General features: G+C 43.1%; 1 protein-coding gene and 1 pseudogene across 5 annotated transcripts; one reads left to right on the top strand and one right to left on the bottom strand.

The window, feature by feature from the left end:
* The first annotated feature begins 2,405 nt into the window (after positions 1–2,405).
* Positions 2,406–3,595, top strand: LOC112872358 (annotated as a pseudogene).
* A 6,786-nt stretch (positions 3,596–10,381) lies between these two features.
* On the bottom strand, positions 10,382–12,084 carry LOC112872447 (protein ELF4-LIKE 4-like). Of its 5 annotated transcripts, none has more exons than XM_025935524.1 (3): positions 11,546–11,882; positions 10,760–11,240; positions 10,382–10,556 (listed from the first exon to the last, which is right to left on the bottom strand). In XM_025935524.1, the coding sequence occupies exon 2, from the start codon at positions 11,151–11,153 to the stop codon at positions 10,800–10,802; it is 354 nt and encodes a 117-aa protein (XP_025791309.1). In that variant the 5' UTR covers positions 11,154–11,240; positions 11,546–11,882; the 3' UTR covers positions 10,382–10,556; positions 10,760–10,799. The 5 variants fall into 5 exon arrangements, with proteins under 5 accessions (XP_025791309.1, XP_025791310.1, XP_025791312.1 ...); XM_025935525.1 differs by adding an exon at positions 11,912–12,084 and having other exon boundaries at positions 10,529–11,240; positions 11,546–11,638; XM_025935527.1 differs by adding an exon at positions 11,912–12,084 and having other exon boundaries at positions 10,529–11,240; positions 11,546–11,632.
* Positions 12,085–12,432: the final 348 nt, after the last annotated feature.

Genomic DNA, 12,432 nt, shown 5'->3' with positions numbered 1-12,432 from the left:
GTACCAACAAAGTGTGGGACCTAGAGAAGATTTCTAAAGGAGCCAAAACAGTAGGCTGCAAATGGGTCTACAAAACCAAATATGACTCCCAAGGGAATATAGATAAATTTAAAGCACGACTCGTGGCTAAAGGATACACACAAAGAGAAGGAATTGATTACAATGAGACTTTTTCCCCAGCCTCTTGTAAAGATTCTTTCAGAATCATAATGGCTCTTGTAGCTCATTACGATCTAAAATTACATCAGATGGATGTGAAGACAGCATTCCTTAACGGGGATTTAGATGAAACCGTCTACATGGCACAGCCGAAAGGTTTTGTCGTAGAAGGTAAAGAAAAATTGGGATGCCGTCTGAGAAAATCGATTTATGGGCTAAAACAAGCTTCAAGACAGTGGTACTTGAAGTTCGATAAGACAATAAAAGAATTCGGGTTTAAAGAAAATGTCGAGGACAATTGCGTTTACGCAAAGTTCAAGAATGGAAAGTACGTCTTTCTAATCTTGTATGTGGACGATATTCTACTGGCAAGTAGCGATGTCAATCTACTACTAGAAACGAAAAAGTTTTTATCCTCGCATTTCGAGATGAAAGACCTCGGTGAAGCAAGATTCGTCCTAGGAATCGAAATTCACCGAGACAGATTGAAAGGGGTATTAGGACTGTCGCAAAAGACATATATAGAAAAGGTCCTAAAGAAATTCAACATGCACAAATGCAGTGCCTCACCTGCACCTATAGTTAAGGGCGACAGATATGGGGAATTTTAATGCCCCAAGACTCAATATGAGATCGATCAAATGAAAATGGTACCATATGCTTCTGCTGTGGGAAGCTTACAGTATGCACAAGTATGCACACGCCCTGATATAGCTTATGTTACCGGGTTACTTGGCAGATTCCAGAGTAATCCAGGACCGGAACACTGGAAATTGGTAAAGAAGGTTCTGCGCTATTTGCAAGGAACAAAAGGCCTCATGTTAACGTACAGGAAAACAGAATCTCTGCGTATCGTAGGATACTCAGATTCCGATTACGCAGGAGATGACAGAAAATCCACGTCAGGATATGTGTTCACCCTAGCCGGGGGAGCAATATCGTGGAAAAGTTGCAAACAAACCGTCACTACATCGTCCACAATGTATGCCGAGTTTGTTGCGTGTTATGAGGCTACAGGGCAGGTGAACTGGCTAAAGAAATTCGTACCCGGTCTGAGAATGGTTGATGAAATATCTAAACCATTACAGTTGTACTGCGATAACGAGCCCGCAGTAATGTATGCTCACAACAACAAGACAAGTGGTGCTGCCAAACACATAGATATAAAGTATTATGTTGTGAAAGATAAAGTGCGAGATCAGATCATTAATCTCGAGCACATAAGCACAGTGAAAATGCTTGCGGATCCGCTAACGAAAGGCTTACCACCCAACGTGTTCAAGGAACACGTAGCCGGCATGGGGCTAAGGGATAGCCTGTGATCTTCGGACTACAAGGGCCCAAAGGTTAAAGAATCCGTTTCTGAATAGAAGCGTGAATTGTAGCTGCTAAATCCATCGACAGGTGATCGTGACGATGAGGCATGCTCTATACACAAATCTATGACGAAACGCGAAAAAGTAAAAGTAAAAGAATAGTACAGGGTTAGATCAAGGGGGAGACTGTTAGACTTGATCTCCCTGGCCCATCGGATCCCAACGGGCCCGATGGGCCACCTCATCCCTGCGCCCTGATCGGGGGCGCCCAGCTCAACCCTAGCTGGTGGGCCCCCGTCGCGCCGCGCTATAAAAAGGAGGTGGGGGCCAGCGGCACGAGACACGAAGTTCACCGGCCGCCGCCACCCCACCCACAGTCAACCCTAGCCGATCTAAGTCAAGCGTGGTTGCGGCGGGAAGCTCCTCCGGCCATCACCCTCGACGCCCCTGCTTCGACCCCGAGCTCGCGGACGCGTCCACACCGTCGGCCACCGCGACCTTGTACACCTACGGCCGGACCGCCCCGAGCTCCCCGTGCTGCACCACCATGGCGGGCACGTCGGCATCCGCTTCTGCCCAAGGGCACGAAGGTATTGCCGTGCTCCTCTCTATCTCTCTCAATCTCTCTCTCTGTATCCCGATTAAGCAAACCCAAAGGAGTTTTCCTAATCTAATCGCGCAGTAGCAGATCCTATAGTTAACAGGTCCATGTTTCTCAGAATTTCAGTGTGGATGCTATCTTCACTGAGATGTCAGAGATAGCAGCAGGTAGGAACAGAGGTCAATTAACTAATGTTGACACGCTGCGATGGGAATTAGAAGCAAAACTAAGGGGCAAAAGATTTTTGTTGGTACTGGATGATTTCTGGGGTAACGAAGTTGATAGGAGACAAACTTAGTGTACTACTTTCTCCATTGATGGTTGCGGAGATGGGAAGCAGAATCCTAGTAACCACTAGAACTGCAGATGCAGCAAAAGTTCTTGGTGTTCAGAACCTTGTTAATTTCCGACTTGGATGAGGAGCAATTCTTCTTGATGTTCATGCATTTTGCACTTGATGGTGCTAAAATCAGTGACCAAGAATTATTAAGATCACACAAATCAATTGGGAGAAAAATTGCTGACAAGCTAGGAAGATCACCTCTGGCAGCAAGAATAGTTGCAGGACAACTCAAAATAAGACTAGATTTTGATTTTTGGACACGTACCATGAACAGTGAGATGCTAAACAATGGAACTATGGCCACTCTATGGTGGAGCTACCAACAACTTGAGGAGCATGTCAAGCGATGTTTCACATATTGTAGTATTTTTCCCAGAACATACAAGTTGAAGCGCAACGAACTAGTTCACCTGTGGATGGCAGAAGGCTTTGTGAAGACAACCAAAGAAACAGAGGATATAGAAGATGTCGGTCATGACTACTTCAATGTGTTACTGTCAACCTCGTTCATTCAATTAAAGGGAAATGAGTTTAACAAAGGCTACTTTACAATTCATGATATGCTGCACGACTTAGCAGCAAGAGTTGCTGGAAGTGATTGTTTTATAATTGAGAAAGTTCAGGTGGGAAAAATTCCTAAAGATGTTCTGCATCTGTTTATTGAGTCCTATGATGATGAAAGAGTTTTTCGAGAGGAGATTTTAAATTTAAAGTCACTGCGCACTCTAATAATGTCTTCTAGCAACAAAAGTATGCATGTAGAAGATTTCAGAAGCTTGCTCAAGAATCAAAAAAAGCTGCCGGTGGTGCTTGTAGAGGTCGACAGTAATCTGTCGACAATCTCACCATGTATTGGTCAGCAGAAACATCTTCGCTATCTTGGACTTTTTGGAAGAAATGCTCTTATCACTCTACCTCGCAGATTTACCGAGCTCTACCATCTCCAGAAGTTTGCTGTCAGGTGTACCACCACTGTGGATTGACTGTCCTGACATAAAGAGGTTGACGTTGCTCCGAACTCTGTCTGTCTTCAGAGTGAGGAAGGCAAGGGGTCATGAGATACAGCAGCTGGAGCACCTGGACAACCTTCGTGGAACCCTAAGCATCGAAAGACTTGAAAATGTTGAAAGCAAGGAGGAAGCTTGTCAGGCCAAGCTTACTGCAATGGAACTCTGATAACCAGAGCTCCAGTTTGACGTTGGGCCAGGAGTTAGCAGAAGGGAGGACATGTGATCAGAGTTCAGATTCTCAAGAGGAGGTCCTTGAGGCCCTCCGTCCACCATTCCTTGTCACATCTCTGAAAATCATGAACTACAACGGATCAGCATACCCAAGTTGGTTCTCAAGAGAAAAAGGACGCTCTCCAGAACCTGCAACACCTCGAGCTCTCAATTTGTAATGCTCCACCCATGATCGGTGAATCCTTTTTGTATTTGCATACACTTGTCATTTCAGACTGCAGGTGTTACTCTTTGCCAGAGAACATGGAGTGCCTAACATTGCTTGAGAAATTGGTCATCATGAGGTGCCCAAATATCCCGAATCTACCATTGTTACCTCAGTCCCCCAAAATACTTACACTTGTAAGTTGGGAAGGATCCTTGTTGCCCGAGAACATGGAGCGCCTAACATCCCTTGAGGCATTGACTCTGGAGATGTGCAAAAATATCCTGTTACTACCAAGATTACCTCTGTCCCTCAGGATACTCAGACTTTGGGGAGCATCCTCTTTGCCTGAGGGCATGGAGTGTCTAACATCCCTTGAGGAATTGGCTCTTCGGAACTGCGATAATATCCTGTCACTACAAATCTTGCCTCTATCCCTCAAGAAACTTGAAATTCACAACTGCGACCTCTCACTCACAGAGACCTGTCAGACAGATGGACATCCAAATTGGCAGAAGATTGCACATATCAAATAGAAACTCATTTCCAGTTTTTATCTTGCCTTTGTCATATAGCAACTCAATTGGAATAAACTCTTTGTAAACGGCTCACTGACACAGAGCTATACATCTGTCATTGGTTCATATTTACTCAACAGCTCATTTTATTTGGGTCATTGACCAGGGATCAGAAGATGCACAGTGCCGAACAAGTATCATGGAGGGAGACATCTATACAGGTCTATGTCCCAGGTCACCACGCCTGTTCAATCCAGCTTGTCTAGAGTTGCTCCCGGCTTCTTGGTTGTGTACTTGTGTTCTTTAGTTTGTACAAGTGTTCTTTAATTTGAGACACATTTATAATAACTTTATATCTGTTCCTGCAATGTGTATGTAAGAACTGGTTACTTTATACAATTACTTTATTTGTTTCACACAACCAATGTATTGTCACTTGCCAAAGCTGCTACAATTTCAAGGGTCATCTGCTTCTGATTAGGAACTGTGATTCGTGTAATGTGACGAGCACGAAGCAACTATACAACAGTTAATGCTAGTGTTTTTCTGGATAAAGTTATGATTTTTATTCCACAGTCGTCAGATCTCTGCATACTAGATGCCCATAACAATTGTCACAGTACTGTCTGGAAGCTGCATATCCAATCGTTGTCTACAAGAATTCAGAAGAAAACCTTCTCAGATTTTACTTGTAGCGTACCCTTTGTCAATGAAAAGCAGTTAACGGGCCGTGCCGTTCCATCATGTTGTACCGGTATCATTCCCTGATGGTCCTGTCCGGGCATTCAATCACTGCAACAATTGATATCTTTCAGTGTACTGCATCTGTACGGGTAACAGACTGCCTGCCAGTACTGGCACCAGATCTGAATATCTGATACTCGGATTTACTCGCTGGGATCTTGATCCTTAATTAATGTACTGGAGTTCCTAATTACTGGCACAGTGTCGTTAATAAGGTACGAGTTGACACATCAGGATGTGGTTTTGATTCTGAATGTACTTGATGTCATTTTTTCCTTCCCCCGTTTACTCATGACAGTGGTGTGTATCTTCTCTGTATGTTAAACAGGCTTGCTATGATGTTATTTGAAGTATCGATAATTCAGTATCTAGTTTCTACAATTTTTGTGTTGTTCTTGTTATGATTTGATTCTTGGATAAACGCAGCTAACTACATGTACGCAGTAATGCTCTCTCTCGGCGGGATGGAGGATGCAGTAAGTCTGTAATTAGTAAACTGAACCGAGGAAACAACAGGTTGAGCACCAATGGTGTTTTATAGGCATGAAGCTACTCGAGTCAGTGATGAAGCCCAGAAAAAAAGACTGCTAGAACATCGTCAAAGCACTGAATGGAGGACTCCAGGTGAACATCTCAACTTCTGCTGGCCCTTGTATGGTTTCTGCAGTCACTGTTCATGTGTGCTTTGTGAGTCCTGAGAAGTACGAGCAATCTGCAGAGCAGTGTAGAGGAAAATTTGTCCTACAGAAATGTGTACAAAGGCATTGGAAAATCAACCGTTGGTCTCACTGTGTTCTCTTTGCTGCCCTGAACCCTTGCTGACATTTTTTTTTATGGTCAACCTTGCTGACATTTAATTCTACAATATAGAATTTTCCTGTAGACCTATCAGAGAATCTGGTGTTCCAAGCTCTTTCTGCAAATATCTTCTGAAGAAACAACAATATCATTTTGAATTCTCACAATCTCAATCAATTGTTCCACGCTTTATGTAATTGTAAAGTTTATTTCATACTCTGGCGATTATGCCTGCTAAATCGATGCTCGACCTGATTGGTTAAGTAAAAGAGCAAGAATCTCTGAATGTGATGCTCCAATGCGTACAGATGCTGCAGTATACTGACAGCTTAAACAAACCGCAAATCGGCAAAGGTTTCATTGCTGTAGTTGCTTCCAGGAAAAGCACATGGCATTTTTTTAGCCAGTTTCGGATGGCAGCAGCAGCAACTACTGGTAGACCCATTTGGTGGAGTCCTTTTAAAAGTGGGAGGAGAATAATCAAGCTTGTGTTCTGGCTAAGGCCGAGTCCGCGCAGTGAGAGATCTAGATTCTCAACCTCTTTCTGTGTGTATTAGTTGTTGCTGTTGCATTATGCATGTCCAGGGTCCATCAGTGGTCCTAAGATTGTTAGTATTAGTTTCGAGAAAATTGACTACGCAACAGCCTAGTCAGTACTATAATGACATTTGTAGGTAACTTGGATACAGATTTAGAGGTTACTTTAGATTATTTTTTTTATAAACATAGAAGTGGGTAATTTAGATGCAAATTTAGAGGATTATATTAGTTTAATTTTTAAAATGCCATCAGTGGGTTAAAATGCCTTCTCACGTCGGCGGCCCGGGTTCGATCCCCGGGGCTGGCACAGGGAGGCTCCTCTACAGCCTTCCTTCTGAAAAAAAAGGGAAAAATAAAAAAATAAAAAAATTATGGGTAATTTATATGAAGATTTAAGGGGTTATTTAAATTATTTTTTTTAATAGCAAAGGTGAGTTAGATGTAGATTTAAGGGTTGCTTTCAATACTTTCATAATGATAGGGGGGTAATTGTTTTTACAGTACAGAATAGATCCAATGTCTATTTATTACTAATGATTATTACAGTCTAGCAAATTGATGGCAAGATGTTTCTGACTTTTTACAAAGATTCTAGCATTTAATATTTTTTATATGCAAATTAATGGGGGCACCAATTAGTATTATTAAGATATGAATAAAGATGTCCTAGATTCAAGCAATAATCTTACATCGATGTCAGCTTGTGTGATTGGGTATGCAAAGGGAGGAAATAAATAAAAGGATAAGCTGATGATTGATGGACAAGCCTGGCATCACCTGAAATAGAATTAAAACTTTGAATAAATAAGGAAAAATATTCCACAGTGATATATTATGGAATAAACTAGTGATTTTTCTAAAAAGCATTGCCTGATTTATAAAAAAACAGATATATGGAGCAAGATGTATGTGGACTCCAATAGACTACTATCAGGAAGTTCAAAAGAAAAAGGCGACTGTGCCAAAATGGTTAACCACAGACAAGGTCAGCTCACATTATTTTACATTATCAACTTAAGTATATTTTAAGTCCGATTAGGACCATTGCTTCAAACTATTTTACATTATCATCCTTAAATGTATTCGCATCGGTTATCTTCACAAGAAATGGAACAATACAAAACTGCAGAGTCCATTCATGCACCCTAGGGAGTAGCCAGGGACAAGCATCCTTGGGGTATACTTTTAAGGGAAAGAAAAAGGAGGGTCCTTTCACTAGATTTGTGGATGAAAATGGATACTTCCAATGCACAAAAAGTACATAAGTTAAAGCCTCAATGGTACAAGATAAGCCTGATTAACATACATATAATTGCACTAATCAGTGGTCCTGCCAAACACGAAACACTTTGCCCCAATGTGAGGTGGTCCTATCACAGCTTTTTTTTTTTTTGCCAAACCCAACAGCTCCATATACCTACTACAGGGTATAACATAATTGCTGGTGGTGTATCAGATTTCAGTTTAGTGGAGTCAATCAGCTGATGGAGTATCAGATCTGATCTGCTGGAACCTAATCCTCCACAGGTTTCAGTGGTGGCATTAATTATTGGTTCATATAGAAACATATGTTATCCACATGTACTATAAGACTGCTCCATTTTTGTTGTCAGTAAATTTTAAGGATTGCAATGAATTTTGTTTCCTCTGTGGATTCAAATACCTGTCTGAGGGACTATTTCATTTGTCCAGACAAAGTTCACATCTGTGAAAAAGGAACTGGAACTTTTTTTAACAGAGGAGGTGAAACTTTCTTCTTTGGCTAAAAGTATTCATGACTTTGTAATTAGGAAATACGCACTCCGAGAAAATGCAGGATAAAAGAAAAATGACCAGTTCTGCTGAGCTATCTGAAACCTTAGCAGAAGGCATCGGAGACAATCATCACATTGCAAATTATGTGCAAGTTGCTCCCCTTGGCACCTGACAATCATTACAGACACTTGGGCACGGCCAACTGCCAAGCAAACTCTTAAACTGAATAAAGAATATGTCTCGAGGGTTGAACCTATGTTGGATTCTATCAAAGATTGAGTCCTAACTCCTAAACTGTCACTTAAATATTTTCAGCTGATTTTTTTTACCAATTATGCAACATGGTTGTTGCAAACTTTAAAGTACAGGTGGTGATGTCAAAGAAAACATGTAGGCTGAGTGCAGGCTCAATTTATATTTATTGATGAAAATCACTGTGTAAACAACCGTCTAACTTGTTAATCATATCAATGAGTACACCGTTGCACTGAATCTGACCACACTGTTTCTGTATCTGTCAAGGCCACATGTTTTGCCTTTAGGGACCTCCCTAGGAGGCTAGGACTATTGCTGTCAAATTAAAGAGAGAATTGTTACATCACTGATCACAATCTGATATCATTATTGAACTGAAATCATTATTATTATTTCAGTACAAGAGGACTTCTCAAATAAACTGAACATTTGACTCCCCAGAAGCTAGAAGCTGCACCATGGCCCATGTGGTACCAAGCTTGTGTATTTTTCTTAAGAATTAAGCAAGCAAGAAATATTTTTTTTAACCAACCAAGTCTAGCTATCCATGTGGAACTTTTGTGGGACCCCCAAATTTGGCCAGTTCCCAGAGCTGTGATCCAAAAAACTGCTGTATTTTTGTGTTACAGGGTGTAGCTCAGCTGTGGGTCCTACCAAGTTCAGTGTCTGAGTACCGACTAGTGATCATGTCATTTTCCTGCGTTTATATCTAGCTGTTTAATGCAGAAAGAATACAAAAGATCCTCTCAAATTCTAGAGAGAGATTGATAGGGGATAAGCATGAGAGAGAGAGAGAGAGAGAGAGAGAGCTGTCATCAGATCACAAGGAACAGCCTCTCCTGCCCTGTGGGCCTTCCCCAGCTTGTCCTGCCTGCTAGGGGAACACTGCTAGGATGGTTCTGGTAATATTCTCTGGTGCTTTTGCTAGTACATCTTTGCTATTATATTATACAGAAATAGTCCTTGAGATGTCCAGATAAATTTAATGGAAACAGTGAGTATCAGTACTTAGAAACATTAGGATCCACGCAACATGGGAATGATCAGAGTAGAAATTTATTGGAAGAAAAAATAATCATAACACTTGCATCGTCTCTTTGTTTTTGGAAGAGCCACCTCAACATACCTCATCTCAAGATAACTGTCTTTGGAACTAGCTAGCCAAATAGGTATTCATGTTTTAAAGAAAGAACTCAAAGTTTGAAACATACAACATGAAAACTCAATTTACAGATGCAGAATTTATGATTTCAAATTGTGTCTCCTGTCATGAACTACTAATTTCACAGAGAATCTGCCTACATGTCATGTTTCTTTAAATGGTTGAAACAGTACTACTACTGTAGGCCCTAGGCAAAGAAAGGGGACCAATTGCACTGTCCAGCAGGCCAAATCAGTGGTCAAAATTTTCACACACTCAGATCAGGAAAAGGGCCAGATTTCAGACACACACACACACACCACTCTTTCGAATAGGAGTAAGATTCTGGCCATGCCATGGTGTTTCACAGCATGATTGGCTGCCAAAAAAATTATTGAAGCTTTTCCTGTCCTCCAGCTGATGCTGTCCGGCATCTCGCAGATAGATGCCCACTACACTAGACAACCCCTGCTTTTTTGTTCACCCTTTTGGCATTCAGAAAAGGAGAGCCTTATCTAAAAATTATACCACCAGTTCGAGTGAGTAGTAGGAACATGAGAGAAAAGCTGGGAATTTTAGTGCACAAGTAGCTCGGGACTTTGGCCATCTTGAGCTTTTTCATGATAACTCATCAGGACAAGATGGAAAGACATGGCAGGGGTGAGTGAGCATGAGCAGATTTGTAAAGCTGTAAAAGCTCTGCACTTTGCGTTGCCAGTACATGAGCCACCATTTCGCACTCAATCATCAGATTCAGAGCTGTGAGATCACCAAAGCGACGCACTCATCAGATTCAGAACTCAGGTAAAAGATGAACGGAAAGGATGACGGCAATGTCAGATGGTAGCTGAGATACATGCCTCAAGATCTGTCTGTCCTGTTAAACATGAACTGCCTACCTGACCTGACCCATCTACAGTGACAGAGAGCTGCAATGGACATGCTCCTCCAAGTCCTAGTACACTTGAAAACTGGCCAGGAAGTAATTTTCAGATGCTAACTGTAACAACAAGAATGCCAAACATGAACATTTCGTCTCACCATCATGGCAGCAACTACCACATAACAGCTTTCTGTTTCTCACTAACCATACACTAATCACTGATGCAGAAGCATTTGCAGCAAGGACAAGGAGGATTAATGAACAAGAAGAGAACTGCAAGAAAAAGGCTAAGCCTAGGCTTAGTAGTAGCAACACCTCACTATTCGCAATGGGGGAATAATGCCGCCAAGACCAAGAGAGCTAGCCGGGGCGGACGCGCTTCTGGCCGGCGCGGCCGTCGGAGGAGCGGAGCGTGCCGGAGGAGTCGCCGTCGGAGGAGGCGTCCATGTTGCGGGCGAAGGAGGCGGAGAGGTCGGCGTAGAGGCCGACGACGCGGCGGATGTTGTTGTTGAGCTCCCGGATGAGGCCGACGTTGCGGGTGAGGTTGCCGGGCGCCCGGGACTCGTGGTTCTGGTTGATCTCGCTGATGAGCAGCCGGTTCTGGTCCAGCAGGCTCTGCACCTGCACGAAGCTCTTGTGGAACGTCTGGATCAGCTTCCCGTCCGCCTGACCGCCGCCGCCGTTCGCCATGCCGGAGAAGCTGTCGCCTTCCATCCCTCACTCTCTCTTCTTGCTTGCTCGCACCTCTCTCTCTCTCACACTGACACCACGGCAACGGCAAGCAAGCAAAGCTATAGAGTCCTGAATTGAACACAAACAGACCAAATCAGACTGGGGCCAGGAAAGATTTGAACTTGAGAACCAAAATTTAGGCTTTGCATTTATGGTGGGATTGGTTTGTACTAGAAACAAATAATAAAGGCCCATCAAGAAACATGTAGTGTGAAAGATTCAACGGGTACATACAGTACAAATGTACAATAACCAACCCTAGGTAAAAAAAGAAGAAGCAAAACCCAAGATACAAAACACCGTGAAGGTACAATTCAGCAACTGAACTCTGATACGAAACAAAAACAAAAGGATGAACTTTCACAAGGATTCACCTATTTCATTCAGTTCCCCAATCCTCCTCTGAAGAAGAACACAAAGCCTCCTACTGGTGTGTGTGATGAGCAACTGCAAACTAGTCCCTGATGCTGACAAGAAAGAAAGCAATGGAAGAACTTAAATAGGAGGTGGTGGGGAGAAAAGCAACATAAAAAGGAGGGCGGGATTCTATAGGACTCGCCCCACAAATGTTATCCCTGCAGAAACCTTTGCAATTAACAAAGGGCAAAGCGGGGCGGATGCCGAGGATGATAGAGAGGGGATGGAATCTATCGGGAAGTGTTCAGGGGCAGAGTCTAGTGAGAGAGGAGAGGAAAGGAGAGGAGCATGGGGACTAGTATGTGAGAGAAGAGAGGCCTGACCTGATCCTGACCCCGGTGACCCTGACTGAGCCTGGCCTGTGTGATGCTGAGGTGAAATCATGGCCAGTGGCCACAGGCCGGCCAGCTCCCCATGCCCACTTTTATTATATTCTCACTCGCGCGCTCTCTCTTTCTCTCTCTCTAGCAGACTAGCAGAAGCACACACATTCTCTCTCTAAAACATGGAGAGAATCAGAGAAGGGGGCAAAGATGGAGAGGACAGAGGAGCAGGATGAAGACAGAGGACAGGCAGGGGTTTTTGTAAACAAAATGGGGAAAAGCTGGAAGCCAATTCCACAAAGAGATGGGGGCTCCCCATGTTGCTTTGTGCCCACATTTGCATGCCCCGGAACGAGATGTTGTTAAGTAATGACCCCATAATCCTTCCAGCCATCTCTGCCAGGGACCTTTGTGGGAGAAGATGCCAAGAATGGGAACTGAAGCAGCCCCAGATAAAGAATGGGCAACTTGTCTCTTGGGGACGGAGGGCACCAAAAGAGTGGCTTCGTTTCTACGACACC

Source organism: Panicum hallii, chromosome 8 (assembly GCF_002211085.1).
Source record: "Panicum hallii strain FIL2 chromosome 8, PHallii_v3.1, whole genome shotgun sequence".
NCBI lineage: Eukaryota > Viridiplantae > Streptophyta > Magnoliopsida > Poales > Poaceae > Panicum > Panicum hallii.
Note: the sequence above shows the minus strand (reverse complement) of the source record. Positions and strands in the feature narration are given on the sequence as shown.